A 27800-nucleotide genomic window follows, 5' to 3' on the forward strand; every position below is an offset into this window, starting at 1 on the left:
CGGAACTATGGAGAGGTTACCCCACTTACAGTAACTACATGCTTGTCAAAGTATTTTAATATTCTAAGTTTAATGCCATTCTTTGGAACATTCTAGGCAAATTAAGGACATCCTCATGAAAACTAGCAGATGTCAGACCCTCCACGAAAAAATTTACTCTGTTCACCTTTATGAAATATCCATGGAATTTCAGCAGCGCCAGAGCAGAAATAATTATGATTCAACAATGTCCTGACCTATCCAAAACAAAAGCGTTCCTGTGCGCATGAAAACAGAGGCAGGGAGATATGTAGGGGTAGAAGAAGGGAGCTTTGGCAGCCAGTTAAGCGAGTCAATCCTCAACAGACAAATGCATCCCTTATATAAAACAACAACGCGTCTTTGCCCCTGTCAACAACCCCAGTCCCTGCAGCCCAGTCTGGATTGTGTGTGTGTGTGTGCGACTGTCTTTTTGCCCGCTGTAAAAAAAAGAAAAAAAGGTCCGATCAGCAGTCTCTAATGGGCGAGGTGGTGGGAGAGAGGAGCAGACGGAGATGTGAGGAGGTTTTGGGGGGGGCTTCTTGTTTGGCTCTGGAGCAGTGAGTAATGAGGCTGAGGCGCAACCTGTCACTGTACCAGCAGAGGCCGCCTGTAGACACTCACACACACAACTACGCAGTCAGGAGATACATGAAGAAGTCCCAACAGGGTAACGGTGTAATAACATATGAAAGAAAAACAAATAAACTTAAATCAAGCTTACTTATAAAGAATCGCTGGGTAACATTCCAACATTGGGGCCAACTAAAATTATGTTGTCCATGTGTAATGGGTTTCAGAAAAATAGAAAATTTGCAACACTGTCAAAGCAACGTACAATTCAAAACTAAATATTAGATCGTTTGAATAGGTTAAAGTACTCAAAATGGCAGCTATAAACAGGAAGCTGAAACCCATGAATAAAGATATAGAATTAAACACCAATTTAACTAACCAATGCATATCATATGTGTATTTTCATTTTACATATATTCCGAAATAACTGTACAATAAATAATGCAGAATCAGAAACCATAACTGATCAACATTATATGCCACAGATTCAATGATGACAGTACTGTGGTCAGAGCTATCACACTTGTTGCTTCCAAAATGCTCTCCATCATAAATGAATGAAAATGCCAAAAGGTGGAGATGGAATAAGGTTGCAGAGACGAGCAGTGAAGCACATGTGATGAGTGCTTTACTCTGACGCCAGAAAACAAATTAAGTGGACACAAAAACAGTAGTTCCCTGGAGGAGGTGACCCAGACCTGGGACAGGACTATGACCCAGGATGGGGGTGGTTGTGTGTGGGGTGAAGTGAGGGGGAGAGGGAGGTTATGATGCCAGTCTGAACAAATGGCCAAGCAAAGGGAATATGTTTAAATGTAGCGGATGGAGTTACAGAAGCAGCAACATGGAGATCAGAGAGGCCTGGACCCACTGGGAGTGATACGCTCCTCCCAGGACCAAAAGCACGGCAGAGCAGAGGATACTGTGATGAGTTCAGCTGTAAGTCCAAATAAAAAGGCATGTAATATATGGGAAATATCTTAGTAGAGTTCTGTTGTTATGAAAAATACTTCACAGGGAGTTTACAAGGTACTAAGAAAATGCTTGATCTCTTTAAATGCTGTGCAAATTTGTCTAACATTTACAAGGGAATATGATACTAAAAATACTTAACACAGTTGCATATCATTATCTGAAATAGAAAACAAAAGTACAAAAACATACATTTCTAATGTACTCTTTCAAATTAATGGTTATATAAAATCATATAAATGAAATTAAATTGCCAGTATTGACGAGCGTGTTGCACTTTTTGCTTCTGATGGTCCCTGGTCCTTCACACTGATCTCTTAATCAGTGTCCAGAGTGCGGAGCTCTTGTGAAGACGGGCCGTCCTGCCGCTGCCCGTCACTCCTCTACCATGAATATGGAGCTGTTCTGTGGCTGGGAGCTTGCTTATGTTTTCTGTCTGATATCTAGGCCCCATTCCCATTTCAAAGAGAGGTCCACCCGGGGCCTTGACTTTTTGATCTGCCTGGCGACTGAGTCGACCACCTGCATGTGGGATCAGCTGCCAGCGTGCAGACAAGCCCTCTGCTTCAAAATATACATCCTCCCCCTTCGTCCCGCGCTTCATTGCCCTTCACGCTGCCCCCTCCCTCCTCACGACCGCCCCCTCCCTCTTCACGGCCGTCCCGGCCCCACTGGTCCTAACGGGGGCTGCATCCCATTCCCAACCGCTGGAGCGCAAAGGCCGCGATGCTTGAGATGTTCAGTGGACAGCAGGAGGAGAGTAAGGCTACAGGAGCCAGGGTGTGTTTAAGACTGCTGTGTCTAGGTAGATACCGTCAACCTTTGATGACTGTTTAGTTGGCAAGAATGACAGTATCACAGAATATTATTACTGGACACTGGCCACTGTAAGGCAAGTGGAGTTACTTGGTAATCTGCCATCCATTTGGCCCTCCTTTACGTGATCTAAAAAACTTTGAGCATGATCATTTTAATTGTAACTTGGATAACTTTACCTGTCATTGTGTGCATTATTATTGGTGTGGGATAATTTGCAAACTTCACAGATGAGTAATAAAAAATACAGCAGAGGAAAGTGGTGCTACATTACTGAGGCAAGTGGACTGGTGTTAATCATAAAGGACCTAAATGACAGTGGTTCAAATGAGATCATACATATGAATCGCATATAAGACAGCCCTGTGTCTCAGTAGGTTTGCTGTGGCTGTCATGGTATAATTAAAACCCAGAGGATTCTCACACTACTGAATTAAAAATTAACCAGCGGCGAACCAGCTCTCTAGCCCACACTACACCTCTGACACCATCTGAAGATATACAGTAGATATTTGACAAAGACCTACGAGTTCTTCATTTTCTCAGCGACCAAACACTTTTCTTGTACTAATTACCTGGGATGGCATTGATGAGTTTCATAGTCAGATCTGTGGACAGACTTATTTTCAAACAAAGCAACAGTTATTTCAGGTGTGTCTCTTCCCAACAGTGAGAGTGTTTCACAAAGTCGCTCAGTTAATTGGCTTTCTTGAACCATGACAGCGAGCTAATGAGTGTCTAATTGTTTCTCAGCTGGGCTTGTGTCCAGCCGACCAGAATGAACCCAGCCTAAAAGTGTGAGTTAAAACTGAACTAAACCAAGAATAGTAAACGTCAGCAGGTTAATATTACATCCAACTCAAAAGAGGGGTTGAGGTGAAGTGACCTCATGGTAATTGTGCTCATCTGTCTTCTTAATTTTAGTTTTAAAACTATCAAGCATGACTGTATATTTGTGATGGTTTTGGAGGAGCATCTAAAACATAACTCAACTGATTTCTCCGTTTTCTTCTAATAATAGAGGAGAAAATCACCTCCACCAAAACTTTAAGTGATATACAATCCTTTGGTTTCAAGGTGATGAAAAACTAGCACTGTCTCCATAGAAATTAACAACTCAAAACAAAATATATCTTTTGAATGAGCAAGTTCTCAAATTGCCAATAAACAGAAAGCTGAAACCCATGTGACATCACAACATTCTGAAAAGCCCATATTTTGAAAATGATCTGTGAGGCACGCCACAAGTGTAAGGTAGACTTTTCCAGTAAAAATGCACGTTTTCACCTAGTTTATGGTTAACATATTGATTTACTGGCCTTATCCTCATAAAAAAAGTGGTACAAGTTCCATTTCTCTTTGGTCAGCACAAATGAACTAAGATTATTATTGTTAAAAAGTGGTAGATTTAGTCTAACACTCATACCTGTGTACCAGATCAATTCATTGGTGACATAAAATACTGCAATGTTTTGATATTTTTTTAATAGAAAGACACAGGAACACAGAGAAGTCGATTTATATGAAACTAAACCTCATGAAGCTTCACAATCGTCTCGCTTGTGACAAGGATCCAGACAAATCGACTTTGTTTTGATGGTAAATCTATCATTTGTACCCCTACAGCAATGTCTATTCAAGCAAAGATCTATAAATATATTAAAACAAATTGAAGATGACAAACCTCCGCCCACAAATTTCCACAATAGAGACAAAACTCCAACACAATTACTCAAACAACACACAATTAATCAATTGGCGGAACCACTTGAGGGGGCATGTAATGAAACGAATGACCAAAATGATGAAAAATGGCCTTAAACGGGGCTCAGAGTAAGATATCACTGAACCTTCTCGAACTCTCTCTCTATCCTGTAGCTAAACGACTCTAGATTTGACATTTGCAGGCCACGAACTCACAACAAAACACTATTCTTTTATTCAAATGGAAAAAAGTGTAAAAAATGAGCTTGGGGTTGTGTGTGTGAGTTTGGTGGGGGTATACTGCGCTTCTCCTGTCAAGCAGAAAGCAAAGGACCCCCTCCCCACTTTCGGAAAGCCCTCATAAATCCTGATTTGAGCCGGAGAGGTAGCACGTTTGGCTAGCAGCGAGGGGAGTGCTGGGTAAGGCCGGTTTTAAAATGCTACGTCTGATTAAGTCTTCCCATTAGGTGACAGCTGAACTTTAACATTAATATGATAATATTGAAATAAGAGTGTGTTATTTACTGGGGAGGGGGCGAGGGGAGGGGGCGGGGACAGTGATGAATGGGCCCGGGACAGCTCGAGATGACATGCCGAGCTCGTAATCAGACTTGACAAAATGGGAGACATATGCAGAAATATTGGTTACAGTCGGCATCACAGCCCTCCTCTGGCCCGCTACCCTTCTCAAGTAACGGCCGTCCAACCCGCAAATTGTCCCCGAGCACTCAAGCATCGATTTCAATTGGCACTTCCTTCCAGACCGCAGGATTTTTACATTTACTCTGTGTCATTTACATATTACTCTTAATCAAAATCCACAGTGGGCGACAAGGAAGGAAGAGGAAAAAAAACAATAATAAAAGACAAGAAAGAGAAAGAGGGGAGACGAAAGCGTAGCGTCACGGTTCAGGGCCAGGCTCACAGGGACTTTATGAAATGGAGATGTGACAAGATATTACAGAGTGCAGTGTGTGTTAGAGGATGGCTGGATAACATAATGCTGCTGCTATTGAAATATTGGTTTGACTTTTCTTGCTTTTTCTGAGTGAACTTCCAAAACAAAGGCTGAGGCACAAAGAGTGAGAAAGAAGAGGCATATAATGTGTTTTTTCCAGCGTCGATCTGTCCAGATTTTACTGGTATAATCAACCATGAGAATTGACATTGTGGAGTGTCAGTAATAAATAATGAAAATAGATTGTAAAATTTCCATCTACTAATATTGGATTATGTTGTAAGAAACTATACTTAAACATTGCTGTAACAGATTCTTACTGTCTTAAAATATGAAAAACAGTGCTCCAAAGTTATTCCTTACTTACCTTATGCCTCCCGAGCCTCCTAATTATTCACAGGGATGAGTTTATAAGATTTTCACAACTTTCAGGAGGCCAGACAGAAAGTTTTGCCATAAGAAAAACAATCACTAGCACTGCTAACCACATAAAGAATGGTGGGTAGTAGGGTTGGGCGGTAATACAGTATTACGGAATCCCGTGGTATAAAAAAGTAGCAGCGGTATCAGTTTCATTACCATCATTTAAAAAATCTGCAGCGCATAAGGACCTAATATAATATTATAATTTATTGATGCCTAAAGTGGTTTGTTCAGCACACATGAATGTGTGGTTGTAATTTCAATTTAACGGTATCATTATTTAAAACTATTAGTATCTATAATGTTTCTTTTAACTGTGTGGGGAGATGACTTTCGATTAGTTTTGTTCCATTGTCACGTGACGCTCATAAGGGAGACCAAGACAAGATGGTAAGTCCGGCCATGGGACGGTAAGTCCCCCCCCCAGAGGACGTGCGGCTGACGATGAGTCTGTTCTGTACGTGTATCGCGTTGGAGATGGTTTATGTGAAACTTTTCAGAGATTAGACGTCATGAATATGCATAGACCGTATAGTGGTGCGACTTCTTTGTCTACCAAAGTTGTACTAAAACATTTTGGTAACACGGCAATACCATATACTCCGGTAAAATCCTGAAAACGTTTAACAGTATCAAAATTTGGGTACTGCCCAACCCTAGTGGTTAGGACAGTATTGAAATGTAAAAAGATATATAGAAAAGCATCTAGTGAGAAGGTTGTCCTCAAGACTACAGAAAATATGTATGAATTTGCAGATAAAAAAAAGAAAAAAAAAAAAGAAATGCCTACTTTCAGTTTCCTGTGTCAGTAATAAATGAACAGATACCAAAACTCTGAAGAACTGATCTCCATTCTCCATTCTTCTCAAAGCCTTGAATTGAAATTATCTTAGAAAATTCACGCAAAAATGTACAAATGTGTAAAATAAAACTAAGAGTCTTGAGCTGTCATGCAGAGGAAGTAACCCATACACAGAAGTGGAGAAAGAGGCTCCCTACCTGGCTCTTACCTTCTGAGCATGCCCGTCAGGATACGAGAGCTCTTCCCCAGATTCGCATCGGTTTCTCTCAGCTGGAACAAAGCACAGAAACAAGTCCTTGGTTTGAATCTTAAACGAATCATAATTTTTTAAAGAGAGACATTAATTATTTTTCAAGCTGCCATTAAACTCAACACCTCTAAGGCAATGCACAATGTTCAGATAATTTGCACTCTGTCTAGTTTCTCTTTGAATAGACTTCAGTTCCATGGCGTTGTCAATAAGCAATGCCTGCTTTATTAAACAAGTGACTTTTGACATTTTTGAACAAAGCCTAGTCTTAGAAACAGGAGAGCCAAGGTCCTTCCCTCTGGCGTCCATTACAAGCTCTGGGAGTCCTTGGAGGAGCTCTTGAAATAAGCATCGCACCTATTCAAAGCTAATGTTGGATCTTGGGGTATTTTATTTTCCAATATTCTCTACCTCTCTGTGCTTTCACTTGCGCCTTTGTGATAGAGGAGAAAAACGCTGACGATGCGTGGGGTGAGGTGCACTAGACATCTACCTGTTAGTGACATTTTTAAGGGAATGATATGAGTTTGGGCAAAGAAAGTTTCTCTCTGGAGTCAGTAAGTCACTAAGCACTGCAACAGAAATGATGATGAGGTAACTTAATATGCAATAGAAAAACACAGACCATTGAAATGATCTGGTTTTAGTGTTGAAAATACAGTATACTGTAAAAATGCCCTTAGAATGTTTCATCTATTCTCCAGTTTCTGCTTTATAAGAAATTATTATATTTTTTTTTAAACAAGAACATTCAGAACTCAGTAGTTGTTGTTATCACAAGGTAAAAGGTACCTCTATGCAATAAGAAAAAGTATTACTTGGAAAATAAAAATCTGTACTCTTTCAAAGTTTTCAAACCTATGTGCTGAGACTGCTTTTGCTCAAAGACATTTTCAAATGGAACTGATAAAGTTCAGTAAACCAGGTATCACTTAAAGCAGGGGTCCCCAACCACCAGGCTGTGGGTCGTTTGGTGCCGAGCCGCGAAAGCGCAAACCCCCGCTCCCATACACCACATGGACTGTCTGACCGCCCCCGCTCCTGCACGCAACGTGGACTGTCTCCCCTCTCGAACACCTCATGGACCATCCCACCTCCCATACGTTGTGCGGAACGTCCCCCCCTCCTGTACGTCATGTGGGCTGCTCTACTAAACCAGAACTAAACCAAGGCTAAACCAGGACTAAACCAGGACTAAACCAGGACTAAACCAGGACTAAACCAGGACTAAACCAGGTCTAAAACTAGGACTAAAACAGGATTGGGGACCACTGACTTAAAGGTTCACTACATAACTTTTCTGGCTGATGGTCTTTCACCTGCTACACTCCATGGAGATGTTATTGCTTTGCCTGACTTGTTCCACAGTAGGACGTTAAACTCTTACCAGAAAAGTTATAGTGCACGTTTAAGTACTGATACCAAAAGTTCAATGACATTTCAGTCTAGTTAGTTATGGTCAATGAAAAATTGGAGGAAAAAGGAATTTAACAATACTATCAGCTAAGTTTCAAGTAGTAACCTCACGTCTCTGTACTGTATATTCACACTCTACTACTGTACACTGGCCCTACAGCCTTCCTCAGTTCCACCTCTCTCTCCTCTTCCTCCCCTCTGGCGGTGGGCGCTGCAGTAGCACAGGCTGTGAGAGCCAAAGATCCATGTGGTCTGGGGCGAGGAGGTGGGGGTCCCGGGGTTTGGGCCCTCTGGCAAAGACAACAAGTCCTGCAGAGGAAGCCTGATGTCTGCCTCTGCGCACAGCTCTGCACCCCAGACGACTCGCCCAAAATATATCCCTCTGAATCATTCCTTCTTTTCATTTGCCCCTCTCCTCCGCCTCCACGCTCCGACCGCCTGCTTAACCCAAAAAGGGATGTGACTGGAGTGGGAGACATTTTAGTGTGACTAAAGCTGACTCTTTTGAGTGCCAAGTTATAGAAAGCAAATATCTTCTGAAGTGCATACCTTACCACACAACAAACAATTAAAGGTGCACTATGCAACTCACCTGCTTGTTTCTACGGATATGTCATTGTTCTGCCTAGAGATTAAACAGCTCTATCTTACATTTATTCAATTACAGGTGGTTTTATAGCTCAAAAATATCCAGAAAATTATATAATATAGAAAGGTTTAATCCACAGAGAAAAGTATTTGACGGGTCCTCCACCAAAAAAGGTACACAATGCACCTTTATGACTTATATTTAGTGATGGGACTTTTGGATCCTTTGTTGAATCTGAAGCTTTTGGATCCCACAAGACTGGCTTTTTTATATTTATTTATAACTTAACTCATTTCAACAACAAACTAATCACAGAGAGAAATGACCAAGGCTCAGATGTGTTTAAAATGGTTCAAACTTACTCACTGAAATTATGAAATTCTATATAATGTTGTACTACAATAATAATAACTTAACTGTTATTACGATGCCAAATATGTTTTTTTGGGTTTTTTTTTTGTGCACAAAGCTCTCACGGGTGTTGCCTACTCTGCTTCTGTGCTGATTCTCATGTTGGTTCAGGGTTTATCAGTGTAAAAATGCATAAAATCTATAAAAAAAATAGATTTGGTTCTTTTAAAATAAGATCCAATTCACGTTAAGGAACTGGTCAAAAGAGTCTCTACTTGTATTATATTTTAAGTTTCTCAAATGTCTTTCTTTCAGCAATAGTCTGAACCTGAAGATAATTTAGATGAGATGTGTCAACCAGAGTAAAACAAGGCTGAGTCTGAGCTGCAGAGCCAAATAGCGACAACTACTGGCTGCTGCAAAAATCCTTATGCTAATTATTAACTTACTACTTGTAGTTTTAGTTAATCATATCCCAAAGCATTTATTATTATCATTTACTGTCATAAAGGAGAAGTTCGTTTTTTTTCTTCCTCTTTCTTTCAATTTGGTTTTATACGGACATATCAGTTACATTTGATAAAACTTAAACCTTATAGTCCATTAAATTAAAGTGCCAATACTACACTATTTCTAATCCATGTAATAATGTTCTTTTGTGTTCTTTTGGCTGTCCCACCTTGTGATGTCATGTGGTAATACAAAAAGTGCTGCACTCTGTTTTTAAACTCCACACACCTTCACTAGAATCATTTGGTTAATTTCAACCCTGGAATTTCCAATCTTTTCTGAACAAAAAGGTCAAATGCAGCTGCTAAAAGTATCACTACATGACATCACAAGATGGAACAGAGCATTTTGAACTTTGGAAGAATAATAAATATAGGAATAAAGGAATAATCAAACACGTGTGAATGAACCAAAACACAATTCCAGGAATATTTTTGATGTAACAACATTATGACATGGTTTAAAGCTCACAAGAGTCAGTTTTTTGTAATACAGGACCTTTAAGTAAAGTTTAAATTAAGGCTGTGCAATTATAAATTAAATCAAGTCTCATACATTTTTGGTTTATTTAAATATTTGTAAATTCCACTGAAAAATTCTCATTTGTGAAATTATTATTGAAAGCCATATTTGTTTTTATTCTGCACAGATTTTTGATCCATGCTTAGGTTCAGTTCAGTTTTGCTTTATTGCAGTATTCCCCTGATTCATGTACGCACGGTTCCACTGTTTATTTGGAGCCTGACCCCTCCTAAAACAGCAGTAACTTTTGTGTGTCTTTAGATTGGGGTCATGAGCCCTGGACATTAGCTGCTTAGATGTGTTTGGAGACAGACTAGACAAGTCCTTTCAGTTCACAGTATATCTACCGCTCAGAGAAAAGTGCTTTGACCCTGTGAAACTGTGTCTAACTGTGTCATAAAAGCATCACAACAGGACAGACCCCCGCTGAGCCCCACTCCTGTGTCTCTGCTGCTGCGTTTGAATAAAGAACAATGGAGCAACTTACAGGAGTTTTAGACTTTAGACACCTATATTTGTGCTTTTTACAGCTTTAATGTGCAATATAGGGGTTTGTTTACATTCTCAAAGTGCATATGGCAGTGTAGACTACTAATTTCACAAAAAAGTTCTTGATAAAATTATACTAATAAGATTTAACAACAAAACAAATCAAACCTAGTTATAATTTTTGCCGAGTTAGACCATTTTGGTTCATAATTTTATTTCCTGGTTAGAGATGACCAATAGATGTAACAGAAGAAGAGGCTATCATAATGTAAACAAGGGCAAACACTAGCCTAAAAAGTCATGTGACAAACAAAAATATATGACACCACTCTTTAAACTGTCAGAAGAAAATGTGTTGATTATGAGTAAATTGTCTCTACATTTTGGATGGAATTTTGTAAACTAATGACGTAGTTGGAGATTCAGAGAACTCAGAGCTACTTTCTTGCCTCAAAGGTGCACCATGTAACTTTACTGATGGAGAGCACGCTGCTTTCTTGCCTCAATTTAATGCTATTTGTCTGGATTGTTCCACAGTATGGCATTAAGCTTATCTATCTCAATGGAGACAAACCAGCAAGCCAAGGTGCATGTCAAATCTGAGGAGGCTTTTCAAGTTTTAGGAATATTTCAAGTATTATGGAAAAATAAAATCACCTGTAATTGAATTCCAAAGCAAAATTAAGTCATTTTTATGAAGGCAAGCAGGTAGAAGACGCGCCACCTGAAAGTTACACAGCGCACCTTTAACTACCACTGGTGTGAAACTGCATTGAATACTATACCATTAAAACATGTAATAGTTATAAAAAACATGAAAACCTGTCATATAAGCCCATTAAATAACCTCCCTTCCTGTAAGCTCACACTGTACATGCCTATAAGACTCCAGGGTAGAGGAAAGGCAATGTCTTGTCTGGGCCTCTTCCTCACCATGCAGCGTTTTGAAAGGAGACGTTTGATTTGCTTTGAAATCGCCCAGTGCCATGTTGTGATCTTTAAGCATTCTGCGTGGACCCTCACCCTCTCTCTGTCTCTGTCTACCTGTCCGTCTCTGTGTCTGTCTGTCCGGGGAGCGGGGAGGGGGGAGGGAGGGGGCAGTGGTCAGGGCTTGGGGAGGTGGAGGAGGTGAATGGTAAAAATGGAACTGGGCTATAACTGCTGAGTGGACCTGTCATGAGAACTCATTTTAAAGTGTGATATATTGCTACACAAATATCACAATAAATGATCATATTGAAACTACTTTATGACACTAACTAGGGTTCAGCAATTTTTGGGGAAAAAATTGAAGTTTTTTTCTGACAGGTTTCGCAATTAAATAAAATTAAAATAGTAGAAAACTGATAAGTGATGAAGTGATTTAAGAATTTCATGAATTTCAGTACATATTTGTAAAGGTCTGAACTACAGGTACAAGGATTTCTATAAAAACACAGGATACTTTCTCCTTTGCAAAGGACAATCCAGTCTATCAATCGAAACTGATTTTGATTTCCCATATATTGTGCAGCCATACCACTGCCACAATAACCCTAAAGTAAATGCCAGTAAAACCGTTGCTATTTTTTTAAATCAAAAAGCAGAATGAAACCCTTGTTAAGTAGCGTTAAGAATAAATAATGTATTTTTATTAACCTTTAACAAATCAAATCTTACGTTTAGGCAAAAAATGTTCTAGTAGTGCAAATAAAAAGCAGCCCATGATAAATATTGCACCTCTAAAAATACTGCTTCAGCTTTCATATACTGAACAATAAGTCGATATAGAGGTACTGCAGAGAAGTTGACTACAGGTGAAGAGGATGGTGGCAGTGAAACGCGTAGGACGGCTTCACTCCTGAATCATCCTCTATAAATAATAACACAGCTGCTTAAATAACATTTTGCTGACACATATTTGTTTGTGTGTAAGTTTGTCCATTGCTTGCGTACACACCTAGCATAGCGTTATATTTTAGACCACATTTTGACACCTGACTGGTCTGTCAGACACTTGTGAGCAGAGCTGTTCCTGGACATGACGATGGGCAGGTGGCTGTGTTTACTAACCTCTCTTTATCCTTTTTTCCCAGTATTGACACTTTTCAAATGAGTATCTAGTTTCCATTGTATTTTTTGTTTTAGTATGTGGATATATTTATGTCTCTATCACTGAATTTAACTTTAATTCAGTTTCTTTTAATATCTAATTGGTCATGTCTGGTTTTGAGGTGTCTTGCTCACTGACACAATACAACAGGACAAACAGGAAGTGATATAATAGCTTAATGTGGACCCATAGTTTACTCTGAGGATAGAGTTAGATTTCAGAGCACATTTTAGCACCTGGCTGGTCTGTCAGACTCTTGTGAGCAGAGCTGTTCCTGGACATTGGGATGGGCAGGTTGCCGTGGTTACTCACCCTCTCTCTGGCTCTCTGGATCTTCTCACGGTCGCTGTGCAGGTTGGACAAGATCTCCTGACCCACTTGTTCTGGAACACAGAAACAGGTGCATTGAGAAACAGGCTCAGGTTTCAGACATTTCTAATTTTATTGGGGAGTTTGGTTCAAAATGAGAACACGCATAGAGCTCTTAGTTCATCTATTATTATTAATATAGAAATCCATGTGAAATTGTAAATGTTTATGTATGATTATGTGTATTATGTATTATTTTAATAATAATAATAATAATAATAATAATAATAATAATAATAATATTTGCCAAAATATGAATTATGCATAGTAAATCATGTTATTATTACCTGGCTTCTCAATCACCAGATCACTCTGGAATGAAACACAACCCCATTTGCAATACAGATGCACCGATCCAGCTTTTCAGTTCCAATACTGATTTTGATACTATAGTCTTTGTGTTTGTGCCGATACCAGATATCCACCAATACCAGTTCAGACTGAAAACAGCACATATTAAAATAATAATACATAAATAATAATAATAATAATGATGCAATTCTGTTATGAAGTTATTATTTATCATTCAAGAAACTACAGAACAACTTTCTGTAAATAAAAGTTAAAATATTATGACTTTCTGAGCTGACTAAGACGAGTATATAGTCTAATTATATATGTCCAAGCAGGATGTCGACTGAAGCCGATATCCAATCCAGCAAATATTTCTGTAGTATCCAGTATCAGATCAGTGCATTTCCAGTCAGTGACACAGGCACATATCTTTTAGTTGATTCTGTTTAGTGCATGTAATAAACTACTTTATGTATTTTATAATACATAAAAAATAAATACCCAATTTGAATCAGAAATCAGTAGAGTAGGTGAAGTGCCTTGCTCAAGGATAAATCAACAATACAGCAGTCAAATATCAATACGAAGACATAAGTTATACTTAGAATGTAGTTTTAATACATCACAACAATGAAAAATAAGGTTGACTCCAGCAGTGTAGTGCTCTCTATCATGTCTTTTTCAGTTACCTATAGCTTCACATATCAATTTGCAGCCCTTTGTTCACAAACAGCACAGTTGACATACACATCGGTGACAGTCAGCAACACTATTGGAGTTAACCATTTCTTGAAGCTACTTAAAACTGTGAAATAAATAGCCACAAAAGCGCTGCACCTCTGGCCCGGCTTCCTGTGGCGTCCCTTCTGTCGATGCAATATTCATTAAGTGAGTCTTTTTAAACGCACTCGTCAGTTGAAGCTGTAAACACATTAGAAAACACAGCAGCCCTGACAAGCTCATCATTGGTCACTGTCAATTTGCTGTCCCTTGGGTACTTGGAGACAAAACAAGAAACAACTCCAGCAAGTAAAAATACAGTTATCAGAGCTTTTAAAAATGAGGGGAGCGCAGAATGAATTGGGTAAAAAAAAATAAAAAATGAAGCCAAGTGAAGATTCTTTGCATGGATCAAAGAGGGGCTTTCAAACGCACCAAACAAATCCGAAATAAACAACGTGTGCGCAGACTGTATTACACTACACAGGTGCGGTACACCAAAGACCCACGTGCTGCTCAGACTGTTCAGGGAGGCTACAGCTGCAGCTAAACAAGAGGAGAGAGAGGGACAGGAACAGAGCAGGAAGTACAAGAGAGAGACCGTGTCAAATGAACCACTACTGTACGATAGCTCACATTCATAATATACGCAAGACTGTTGAACCCTTTACCACTTGCCTAATTACAAGTCCCTTTAACATGAAAATTGTCAAGACTCAACAAATGTTATCAGATCATCTCCAGGAACACCAAGTATATCTACTCTTATATCTACCCCAAATAATTGTCTAGAGCTTGTTCCTACTTAAAATTAGAGTAGATGAGACAGCACAGGCCAAAACTACAGAGCCTCAGCTTCACAGAGAGTCCAGACACTTCTTGTGCTCCAAAGGGGTCACAAACAGATTTGGTTTGAAAGAAGAGTCATTTTGGTCAGAAGTTTTTGTAAATATGGACTAACTGCTTTCAGAATGGTTGTATTTATTTTTAACTTAATATTCTGGCCTAACAGTTTTATGTAGTATAGTATAGTTTTATGTAATGTAATGTAGTTATTTTTTTAAATTCTTTTTTGGATTAACTGTTTAGATTAGACAACAACATTTTAAGTAATACATCACTGTACAGTAGTATGTAGTGTAATAGTAGTAGTAGTATTATGGCTGGAAACTTTAAAAAGTAAAGGGAAAAAAAACAAACTGTTTTTGCTTTTATGATTTGTCAGCATTTTCTCAACATAAATCAATTGGGAAGCTTAAAACAGTCTTTGTATTAGTTTGTGGAATATATACAAACACTTTCCATTATAAATTGTAATCGTGTTGTTAATCTAATTATTTTTAAAAATGATTGAGGGGTAAGGGATGTATAATAATGATATTCAGACAATATTTTGCATTCAAGCTCTAGTATTGCAAAAAGAAAATGAAAGAAAAGGGCAGAAATAACACTGGGTGATTGCACTTGAAGCTTGTTTTATTTTTTAATCCGATTTTGTCCCAGGCTTCCTATCCTAACAGTGTTTATCAACTCTATATTCTTATTTGATACATCTCCAAAACAACTGCTATAATATCTCCCACTTCTATAACATGAATACAATTTTGTGCATTACTTTGACATCAATTTGATATCTTTCTTTTCCTTCCGTTTCAATATTTTTAGATATACTGTACATTACCCAACAATTAAATTACAAAACCTATTCCACTGCTATATGTTCAACACAAATCTCGTCATTATATCCTCATCTTCTCCCGCGACATTTGAAGGATCCCCAGATTAGAGGGAGCAGTCAGACAGTAACATGTGACAAATAGGGCAGATTAAAGGCCTGAGAGCAGGTATTAATAACAGTAAAACCCACCCCCCGCAGACCCCCGCTGCTCTCCACAGGCTGGAAGAGAGAGGAGACGTGGCATCTTGTGTTAAACAGACAAATAAACGCATCTATCCGTCTATGTCACAGCCAGGCTTTCTTTTAAATAAATGGCTGTGACAAGCGCTGGAGCAGCACATAGTTTTTGATGGGGAGTGCATTATTGGAAAAGGTTTGTAAAAAGGTGCAAAGATGGATGAGGAGGACAGAAACGCTGATGGATGGCGAGTACCTTAAGTTCTCTTAAGGACAGGCTGGTCGTTTTCAATAAGGAAACGATCGCTGCTTGTAAATTGTAATATTGATTTGGAAAACACTGTCTAGATTTGAGTAATTAAAGCTGCACAGTGTAACTTTATCTACTTCTTTCTGTAGAGATATTGTTGCTTTGCCAGGAAAGTTCCACTGTATTGTATTTAACTTATCCATATTGCATTTACTCAGTTAGAAATGTTTTTGTGGACAGACTTTCCTCTCCACAAATCTGACGGCTAACTTGGTCATGTGGTGTCATTACTTGTCTCCATGGAGATAAAAAAGAGAAATGCTATATTAAAGGACCCATTACGCTATTTTCTGATCTGTTATAATGCTGTTTACTCATCAAAAACTTCCCCAAAGCTGTATTTTGTTTCAGTCACACAAGATTAACGCACAAGTTCTGCTGAGTTCTTCTCTCAAACAGAAAACACTCAAAATATTCCATACTAATAATGTAGGATTTCTCAAATGTGTGAATGAAACGACAAACTCCAGGTATGTTTTTGATGCGGTAGAGTAGGGATGTAACAATAACCGAAATATCGTCAAACTTCTCACAATGATATCGTGGACATCACAATATCGAAGTCTCTTTGCTTAAATTAAGAGTTATGGTGCAGCAATAGCTAAAAAAAAAGACAGAGGGAACTACACAGACCATGATCCTTTGCTCCATTTCAGTGTAGACTACAAGAAGAAATAACAGTTCTAAGCACTAAATCTAAGTTCTTTGGATTAAGTCTTGACAAGGCATTTTAAGAGGAAAAAGTCACATATTCACAGTTTTGTTAGCTCCACAAAATATCACAATAAATACATTATATATTATTATATATAATATTATACATTATATATTAATAGAACCTTTAAGGAATATTCCAGGCAAAGCAGTAACATTTCCATGGAGATAATCACCTTTAAAGCAAGAACAAGTTTGTAATAAAAATACAAGAGAAACATGACTTGGCACCCTTTCAACATTATTTGTAATCAATTATTGCCATTATTTAACACTACAATTCTCAACTCTGACTCTGCACGTATGGCCACTCCAGCGACTAGCAGTAATATATATATGTTAAGACAAAACTTTTGCAAAATAATAAGAAGTGGTAAAAATAAGAGTGACATTATAAAATCTAGATATTGACAGATTTTTTGGTACACGCTCGTGGAAACTCATTTGAACTACACACAAAAAAAAAAAAACCAAAATGCCGCCATCACCAATTAAAGCAGACGACTAAAAACTGCAGTAACATTTGACAAATCGGTTTTATAATGGTGCCTAAAAAGTGAAGGGAGCAGATAGTTTGTTGGAGGCAAACTTTGGTGACGGCTTGTTAAGAATAAACATTTGGCTGGTCTGTGCGGTCATTAGGTCCATGTGTGCTGCTCCGAACCATCAACTCCCAAGGGACTAGTGCTGCGTTTAGTGTCTTTATTATACATCCTCTGGCATTACTCATTGTTTGGCCCATATCTGCATTTCCATTCATCTTGTTTAAGCCCGGCTGTTCACTGGGGTGTGGAAAACTTTATTAGGACCTGGGAAAGCAAACTTGTGGACTCCGATGTTAAAAGTGAAAACAGGAGGCCTTTATGCGAGATTGTGGTCGAGAAACGACAAAACAGTGTTAATATGATTTCATGATTAAAATGCCGTAATTAGCTTCGGATGAAAATTAGCCACATCTTCAAACTGCTAACTCTCATTGATAAAGATGATGCAGGAGCTGACATAATTAACTGATAATGCCCTGACTTGTTGCTCGTTAGGCTGTAAAATATTCCCCTCCAGTTTAAACGCCTATTAACAATTAAAATGCGACTGGCCCCGAGGCCTCGCTCTGACTCACTGGTTAAAGATCGCCGTCCCCAAAGGTCCTTTTAACAAGCCCATTATTCCATTACATTAGACTCACACCAGCAGAGCTCCAGCCCAACTCGGCCTCCAATGTACCAGCGTGTCAGCATACAGACTTACATTACACACCTTGGTTAGAATTAATTTGATAATGATTAAAACCTAATAACAGTCACAGTGGAAGCTCCATGTTCAAATGGTCAGGCAGTTCTGAGACTTCATGTGTAAATAATGTATCGAGCTCATTATGGAAAAGGTATCTATAAAAACATAATAGCAACTAATGACTATAGTACACGTAGTGTAGCTTGCCAACTTCAAATGGCACAAGATTAGATAATTAAATTCATTACTCCAAGTCTATCTAAAAATCACAACAGATAACCTTTAATTTGAAGTTACCGTTCCAACTAAACAAATCTGAGAAATTAACTTTAATGTGCTGTTTTCTGATCTGTGTTATAAAGTCGTTTTGTCATCACAAACATACCTGGAGTTGCGTTTTGTTTCATTCACACATGTTTAACAGTTTTTCTCTCAAAGAGAAAACACACCTTGTGATGTCACGTGGTAATACAGGAAGTGTTCCACTGTGTTTTTAACCTCGATACACTTTCACTAGAATCATGTGGATAATTTCAACTATGGAATTGCCAATCTCTTCTGAATAAAAGGTAAAAGGAGCTTAACTTGAAAACTACCACTTCCTGACATAATAAGATGGAACAATTTGAGCTTTGGAGATGTAGATAGATATAGATATAAAGGGTTATTCAAATGAATGAAACAAAACATAACTCCAGATATGTTTTTTGATGAGGTAACAACTACATGTGGGGACTTGCGTCTTGCGACTTGAGTCACTATTTTTTAGGACTTAAGACTTGACTTGATAAAATGGAGTAAGACTTGGGACTCGACTTGGACTTGAGGCCTGTGACTTGAGAAGACATGAGAAGCACTTTTACATCTGAAGTCTTTCTATTCTGACCACAATGATTCACACTAAGATCTTGTGAAAGGAAAAATGTACATTTCTACAACTCTTCTGTATAAATAAACTATGATTTTTTTTTTAGGTATAATTTAGTTTAAAAGTAATGTAAATTGCAAAAATTTAAGCTCTATTTGGTACTTTGGTTTAAAGACTTAAAATGACTTGAAGCTCAAAGCAGACGACTTGGACTTGACTTAGACTTATGGGCCATTGACTCAAGACTTGACTTGGACTTGCCTGAATTTGACTTGGGACTTGACTTGAACTTGAGGCTTGAGAATTACTTTGAGACTCGCAAAACAACGACTTGGTCCCACCTCTAGTAACAACATTATAACATGACTTAAAGCTCACAAGAGTTTTGCGTAATATAGGACCACTTTCGTATTGTTTAAACCTTTAGATAAACCCAAGAAAACTACCACAACATTCAGCTGGAGCACCTCGGGTAAACCAGCACAGACACAGAGCATATGAAAAGCATCTGGTCCAGGGCTATTTGCTGTGAGCAGTATTAACCACTACACCACTGCGCACAATAATCTGAAATAGTAGAGTTAAAGAAACACCAGTTACTGCCTGCCCTTGTCCGATGGCCTGATCAATACACGTACAGTAAGTCGTCATTCATAATTAAGTGAAACTTTAGACTTCATATAGTGGCCTGTGTAGCTTGGGACAACACTACCCAGGAAGTAAACAATTCCTTTTTCAGACCCAAACCTCCACAACCTTCAACTTTCTCTCCATTTAATTGGACACATCATGCATTTTACAAGAGCTGTGTCGGGGCAGCTACAATCCGTCGGAGACCTTTTCCCTTCTTCTCCTATGTCGGCTTTATTCCACTTTTTATTTTCCTGCGTTTGTCCCTGGAGCTGAAAGGGAACACGGCCTGGCTATGGTGCGCTCAGAGGCCCTGTCCTTTTCATTAAGCACTTTTTGAAGGTTACCACACACTTGTATCTTCAACAAACAGCAGCCAAAACTCCAGGGAAAATGAGCAGAAGTTAGCAGGAGCATTAGCTTTCTCTCTCCGCACCGTGCAGCATATGCCAGTGTCTCTCAGGTGAATAAAGTTGCCAGGCTTTGTACACTTCTGGAGGAGTTTCTTTTTTTTTTTTCTAAGTCTACAAGTGCCTAGTGACACACTTTCATCACCTCCATCAAAGTTGTACCCGCGCTGGGACGTATTTGTAATGCTGAGCCCACAGGCCATGAGGCTAGCTCCTTCTCCATCAGAAATAAAGAGGTGCCAACTGCTAGGTCACAAGGGGGCGAGCGTGGCATCCAGGGGCCCGCCAAGTGTTATGACAGCTTCCTTATGATAACAACCAACTGTGTCGAATGTTAATCAGGGAAAGTGACAGAAAGGAAAGAAAGATGGAGGTTTTGACAAAAAGAGTTGCATTAGCCCCAAAAAGTGAAATTTTGTGCAATCTGTGTTAAATGTTGAAAGACTACACTGCACTGCAAAGTTATTTCAATTAGCATAAAATATCTCTTATGTTTTTGTATTGCATTAATATCTCATGTAACAGTGTACTTTAGGCTGTACAACCTGGTAATATCTGGCTTCTATTCAAATTGTATTCCTAATGGATTCAATCAACCCACAGCAAAATTATAAAACAGGTTTCCAGAATAACTTTGACTTCAGAAACAATAGAAAAACACGTGTGAGATTTTTAAATGTTCTTTACATACATTATACATAAAATGATCTCATTGTCACATGTAATCCACCATTTACTCAAAAAGACTAGCACTATTATACAAGCAGCAAACAAGAGCTAAAAAATTACACCATGGTACACTATGTAATGTTTATGGTGTTAGAGAAACTACATGCTTGTCTCCATGGAGATACTATTGTTTTTAATGTTGTATAGTATGGCATTGCATTTAGCCATCTTTGAAAAGTTGATTGACTAAACATGCCTTCTTACAGTAAGTGGGGTCACCTCTCCACAGACCTGATATGTTGGCCTGGCCGTTCCACCTGACTGTCTCCACGGTCTACCGTCAAAACAATAATCATCTCATGCCTATATTGTCTGATTTTGATTATTCTGCTAAAACTATAAGATCAATATTCCTAATCTATTAATACCATACTGTGGAACATTCAAGGCAAACCAATAACATCTCAACAACAGGGATGTAACAATAACCAAAATATCGTGATATCGTATCGTCAAAGTTCTCACAATAATATCGTGGACCATCACAATATATTGAATTTCAAGTCTCTTTGCTAAAATTAAGGGTTATGGTGCAGCAACAGCTAAAAAAACATAGAGGGAACCACATAGACCATGATCATTCATCCTTCCTTCAGTGTAGACTACAAGAAGAAATAACAGTTCTAAGCACTTTTAAGTCTTTGTTCTTTGGATTAAGTCTTGTCAAGGCAAGAGGAAAAAGTAGCATATTAACATTTTTGCTAACCTCCACAAAATATCGCAATAAATATCATAACGTGAGATGTATATCGTATCGTGAGACTTGGATATCATTACACCCCGACCCAACGAAGAACAGCAAGTGATGACCTCCCCATCATAAAAGTTACATAGGGCACCTTTAAAGGTCCTATATTATGCAACATTGACTCACTGACATACCTGCAGTTGTGTTTTGTTTCATTCACACATGTTTGAGTTATCTTTTATTATTAGTGCTAGTTTTCAACTTTTTGTTCAGTAGAGCTTGGCAATTCCAGAGCTGAAATTATCCAAATGATTCTAGTGAAGGTGTATGGTGTTCAAAAACACAGTGAAGCAGTTCTTGTATTACCACATGACATCACAAGGTGGACAAGAGAGTTTTCTGTTTGAGAGAAGAACTCAGCCAAAATATGTAGGATTTGTGTGTTAAACATGAATGAAACAAAACACAACTCAAGGTATGTTTTTGATGATGACGCGGATCAGAAAATAGCAAAATATGGGCCCTTTAATGTTACGTTGTGAGCAGCAGTTTTCAGCAATTAATCTGTTAAAAGTGAATCCCCCACACTACGTTCCTTAGATAACAGGATTCATTTACAGGTGAGAGGAGGCATGGTTCCAGGCCTTGACAAAGCACAAAGTCAAAGTCCTCTATAATAGGTATGATGTGGTACAGGTACGTCCGGACTCTTGCATGTGTATGAGTATAGCGCTGGGCAGTCAGGACACATTTCGGGGCCCTTTCTTCACCGCTCCAGCCTGTGTTTTATTCATCGCCTGCGCCCTGACCCCGCCGAGCTCCTGTTCTGACAAATCACTTCTGATTAAGACAGATCTCCGTTGGTCGACCACTCAAATCGCCCTATTCATCATTCTCGCGCAAAATCTCCCTCCTCCTCGCACGCTCGTTTGCTTGTCCGTCAGACCGGAGCAGGGCGCAAAAGAAATTTCCTCCTCTGTTTTAAATAGCTGATTACAGACAATTGGAGGACGGGGAGAGCTAAGAGAGCCCTATGAGTGATAAAACACCAGTGTAATGGGTATAAATGAAGGGGGCGTGTAGGGGAGCAGATGGTAATAGAACTGTTTGTTTAAAGCTACAGCGGGTGGAGACGACTGAATGCTGGATTTGAGTTCACCCTCCTCTTTTCCCTTCGCCTTAGCCTCAAAGTCAAGTTCACACAAAAAAAAAATTACAGTAAATTTGTCTGGATTAAAATGAATGATGGTTGAGAGAAAGGTTGTTTATATTATCTAAAAAAATCTTTAAACACACATTCAATTACCAAGTTCAGACCCTTATAACATAATAATCAACGTCCAATACAACAGTTATTAGTATTTAAAGCACCTAAAAGTAAGAATGTATTTTTAGATATATATCTTGTAGCACTTTAATTTAATTGTATAGGTGTTTTCAGTATGATAACAATAAAGACTTTCTAAAACACAACACATTGCTGATGCCAAACCAGGAACGATCTAATTAGCAAAAAAGGAAAAATCATTTCTATTGCCTGCTCAGATTTTCTTCCATAGTCCTGTCAAATTAAATAGTAAATATAGACGATAAACGATAATATTGAAAGTGCCTGTCCCTCAGTCGTGCATGTAGGATCCATAGCAAAAGAAAGAAAGAAATCTTTTGTCCAGTTGACAAAATAGATTTTTCTTTCACTATCAATAATATCTTCTAAATAATATTGTTAAAATAAACATAAGCTGCAATAAATAGAAAGAAACACACACACAAGTACATCTGTATTAAGTCGTAACAGTTATTAATTCAATCATCTATGGCTCAAATTTTATAATATTGCGGAAAAATAACTAACCATAAATAGTGCAAAGAAAAGTTACACATGATAAATATTGACACAAAAAATATTGTTCCAGCTTTCATATACTGAATGATAAATCTTATACAGTAATTATCATGACAGGTCTACCAGAGCACCCACAGAAGCAAGAACTGGCTAAATGTTTTGAAAGTACCAGAAACAAATTTCCGTACCCATGAGGTACTGTATAAACTTCTTCAGTGCAGTACCTGAAACTTCTGCGCAAATCCTAGTACTGTAGACAGCTATAAATCTATTGTGTTTAATAATTCTAACAAACCAGATTAAATTAACCTGAACGCCAACCCGAGGGGGGCATAGGGCCGAGGAGGAAGAGGAGGAGGAGGAGTGGAGAGGAAGGGTTTGTACCAGCAAATTGCCTGGACTTAATCAGCCGGTCTTACTGAAGCATCCAAATGAAAACTAATGGAGTCGGGAGCTGGCTGTGATTGGCCCCGTGTGCAACATTGTGCTGCCAGCGTTGCTTCTTACAGAGTCTTCAATTAAAAAAAACAGGGAATTTCTACAGACGAGTGGTCAGCCTACACACCTATTCTAAGCGTAGCCCCACTGGTCAATCGTGACTTATTAATTCCATTCCCAGTTCTTGGAAAGTGATTTTTTTGTGTTGATTAAACTTGGTCAAATTGTAAAAAATGTATGAAGTCCGGAATTAAAACTCATATCCAAACGAGCTAATTTGTGAATGCATTATTCATCGTGCTGACATTTGTGACTCACTATTGAGAAACAGGCCCATTGTACGACGTAAAAATAATACTATACAAATAAAAACACTGGTAAAATCGAGATGGAGATGAACGTACTTTAGCCAAAAACTTAAATAATTAAATTAGCATTCAGTACATGTAAAAAAGAATATGCCAAACTAAATGAGTTCTTTATAAATGGAACAGTAATAAAGCCTGGAATAAAGGGGACACATGTTTTCAGTTGTAAGAGAAAAATTAACAAATTTGAACTTTCTGAACTTTCAGTACTGGGCAAAGAAGATTTGGCAAAGCCTGGATCACCTCAGTATCTTCAGTAAGTTTCAAAATGTAAGAATCCATAAAAAAACTCTAATGTCTAATCCCTTGGTCATCCAGGTAGGTTACATAACAAAAGAAAATTGTAAAAAATGGACAAAGTGTTTTTTGAGTGAATACATTTTGTCACTCATCCAAGTAGTTTCTTCAGTTCTGACAAGGTTTTGGCGTGTTGCTACTAGAGGTCTGCACAAGAAAGAATTGCAAAGAATTGTAATTTTCATTCCTGCTCCTGCCCGCTTCTGTGATATTTTGTCCCGCTCCCGCCTGCAAGTCCCGCAAGATGGAGACGTTTGCTTTCTTAAGCTCTATCAAACACGGAGAAGCGGAAAGGAATTGTCTAAAATGTGCGAGAGATTCGACCACATACGCAAGTTTAGGCTGCTTAAAATGCTTTTATTAATGCCAGAAAAATATCCAGGACAAATTATGTATGTTAGGCAAACATTAATCATTTGTATATTTTACTTTACACTTTTGTGGGACTGCAGTTTATCATCCCACCCACCCGCTCCCGCATTGTGCAATCCTGCTCCTGCTCATGCCCACAATGAGCTTTCAAAATGTGTCCCGCGCCGCACTTTTTTGCCTCAGGTCCGCGAGACTACAGGGCTCTAGTCCCTGCCATTGACTGTATATATAAATGCATATAGTTAATCTGCTAGCCGACAAATAGGAGGTGTTCATGGAGACACTTCTGGCTACTTTGACTCCGTTTTCCAATTGACTTTACACTGGGAAATTATCGCCGCTCTCTGCAACTGCTGCAGCAGCCTCATCATTTTGGACTCACAATGTAGTAGTATCTGTTACTAGTTAAACCCACTGAATTACCCTAAAGTGTGATCACACCCTTAAAAAAAATTGACTAAAACTTTAGTTCAGGCCAGTACGCACATAAAAACAAGACTGGCCAAATGAGTCATTCTCAAAATTGATACCACTTACCCCTCCCAACACAGATAGAAAAGTTTGCTAGTTTGTCAAAAACTGACTCATGGAGGGATGTACGGTCGAAGAAGGGAGAGAAGAGATTCAAAACTTGACGCTCATCGAATCAGGTCTTCCACAGTTTAGGCGCTAATCATTGCATTACTGTTGATTAAAGCCTTTTTACTCCTCTCATCACAAAGTTGACAAGCGGATCAAAGCTGCAAACACAAATTTCTTGCCTTTTAATTATCTTTACAACAGCACACCTCAGGCGCCTCATCCCTGCCTATCTCCTCCAACTCGCGAAAGACTGCTAAAGTAGATCTAACGTGCTCCATCAGTTCATTATCCAATAACTATGGGAGAGAGAGGGGGGCGTCCTTTTCTCAACGCATTAGGAGTTAGTGAAAACCTGAGAGATGGCATGGCGTTTATTAGCATGTCCCGAATAGGAACACCTTAATTACGTTTGTCAAAAATATCGAGGGTGGCGTCAGGCTCATTTGCATGTTTTGACAGAGCCTGTTGGGAGTCCGGATGTATTTCTACCAGACTATTTAGCACGTTTCAACACCTACTGCTAATGCGGCCAAATGAATGAAGAGCGCTTTGTAGAAGGCAAAATCGACGTTGGTAAACATACACAGGCTGTCTAGACATTCTTGATCAACGCTCGGATCGCACCTCTTCTGTTCAAACTGACGAGATTGCAACAGTTTCTACCCAGCTGTTCATTGTGAGACACTTTTGGACATGAAGAAAACTACTTTTAAACACAATTTGGCATCGCTGATACATCCCAATGATAGAACAGATTGCAGCTTGACTTATGGTTCCTGTTTGAATATTAGAAAGCGGACAGACCACTCCCACCGTCCCCCCATTAAAAGCTCATAAATGAATCCTTGTTACGTCGGCGATATGTAAAACTGAGCAAAACAAACAAATAGTCTGAGGGGACACTGGATTGTCAGCAGCGATTTGGAGATGGAGGGAGAGGAGAGGGGAATGCGGGGTATAAAAGCGAGACTTCAAACATGCGCCCAATGGTAGACGCAGGCCATTAGATGCGGCTGCACTGACAGGATCTGACAGTTGGAAACACTTAAAGATTATTTTCTCTCAAAACTTTGAATTCATTAATAGTCATGAGGCGAGGATGAGGACCCCCGAAAAGAGCGGAGAGAGGAGAGGGCTGGGCGTGCAACAGAGCAAGTGTTACACCAATCAGAAACAAGATGGAGGACAGGAACTAGTACAGTGAGGCTAGAATAGATTAGCGGTGCTATTTTGGGCCATAACAAGGTCCTGTTTAAAAATAGGAAAAACTACATAATTACATAAAAAAAATAAAAATATTTGAAGGCGACAAGCTGTAAAGTATAATACATAATACTAGGTCAGTATTTCTAGAATATGAAGCCCCTTTAAAAGATAATATCTGTAGAGTTTTGAACATGTAGATTGAGCCACTGAAGATGCTGTGTGTGCGTCTAACTGAAGGTGCAGAGACAGGACCGAGTTAAGAGAACACTGCATCATTGTGATCTCTGACACTCAGTTTGTGTTTTACTTTGGGCTCATACTTCCCCGCTCTGCTAAAGGACAATAATACAGCTATTATAGAGAGACTATGAGGCTCACAAGGGCTTTACAAAAGACTCACATCACGCGGCTCATTTAACAATGAGCGAGACCAAGGAGGAGAACACAGATTATTGTCAGCTGCCATTGTGAATCCACACGACATGGCACCACATGTGAGGGCACGTCCAGCCCTGGGCACTCGGATTGTTGTCTACTGGTGCTATTGTTCAAGAGAAATCCTGCACTTATTCAAACAAATATCATGTTATAAGATGTACAATCTATACTTAAGCTTTGCACTATTCTTTAAAACCTAAAGCAGAGGACAAAATGTGCTGTAGCTATGTGTCTCTGAGCTGGTGATGAGGTGTCTCCTGTTCTTCATCATTAACCAAAACAGGCCTAAGTGAATTCCAACACGACTGCCACCTCCCTCAGCACTAATGAAGCATATCTAAGTTTTAAGACATGGCAGAACTAATTTAATCAACCTTCTAAGGGGCCTCAGCACCATCAAATTAATTATTCATAAAGGACACAATATTAGAACTCAATTGTCAACTCAGTAGCCGGCCTTTTCTTTAACCTCCCCCTGCCTGCCGCGTGCTTTTGTCTCAGTCCTTCCTTTTCAAGAAAATCCTTCGGTTTTAATCTATAACTGAGCAACAGACGTTGTCACAGTGGCTGCCGAACAAAATAATTTGCGTTTTGTGCGTTTGAAGTTTGCCGATGGTAGGTGACAATAGGCTAGGGGGATACTGGCGCTCAGTTCCCTGGTGGTTTCATAGTATGCAGATGGGGCCAGCTTTAATACAGAGGAAAAAAGAATTAAACAAAGATAGAGTCATCAAGTCTGAATTAAAACAAGCTCAGATTTAAGTCTATAATGAATAATGCATCCCATCTTGTGGAGCTAATCTTGCACAGGGAGCTGCTTGGACAGGTTGGTCAACAGGAGGTGGAACAACATATCTTTACACGCAGCACTTCTTTTAGCCAGGCGTCATTTTCTCGTCAGGGGTGGGACTGAGTATGTGACCCTGTCATGACTGACAACAACAG

The 27800-nt window shown here is 39.0% G+C and overlaps 1 protein-coding gene across 1 annotated transcript in view; it reads right to left on the bottom strand.

Moving 5' to 3' along the window:
* LOC110154237 (vesicle transport through interaction with t-SNAREs homolog 1A) overlaps positions 1–27800 on the bottom strand; it is a 95261-nt gene that overhangs the window by 29539 nt on the left and 37922 nt on the right. Inside the window, exons 4-5 of the mRNA XM_055150560.1 lie at positions 12801–12871; positions 6478–6539 (exon numbers count right to left, since the gene is read on the bottom strand). Coding sequence (XP_055006535.1) covers positions 6478–6539; positions 12801–12871 — 133 coding nt within the window. The remainder of the gene's footprint in view (positions 1–6477; positions 6540–12800; positions 12872–27800) is intronic.

The sequence above is a fragment of the Boleophthalmus pectinirostris genome, unplaced genomic scaffold (genome assembly GCF_026225935.1).
Source record: "Boleophthalmus pectinirostris isolate CB_2022bp ecotype Guang Dong unplaced genomic scaffold, ASM2622593v1 HiC_scaffold_14, whole genome shotgun sequence".
In the NCBI taxonomy this organism is placed as follows: domain Eukaryota; kingdom Metazoa; phylum Chordata; class Actinopteri; order Gobiiformes; family Gobiidae; genus Boleophthalmus; species Boleophthalmus pectinirostris.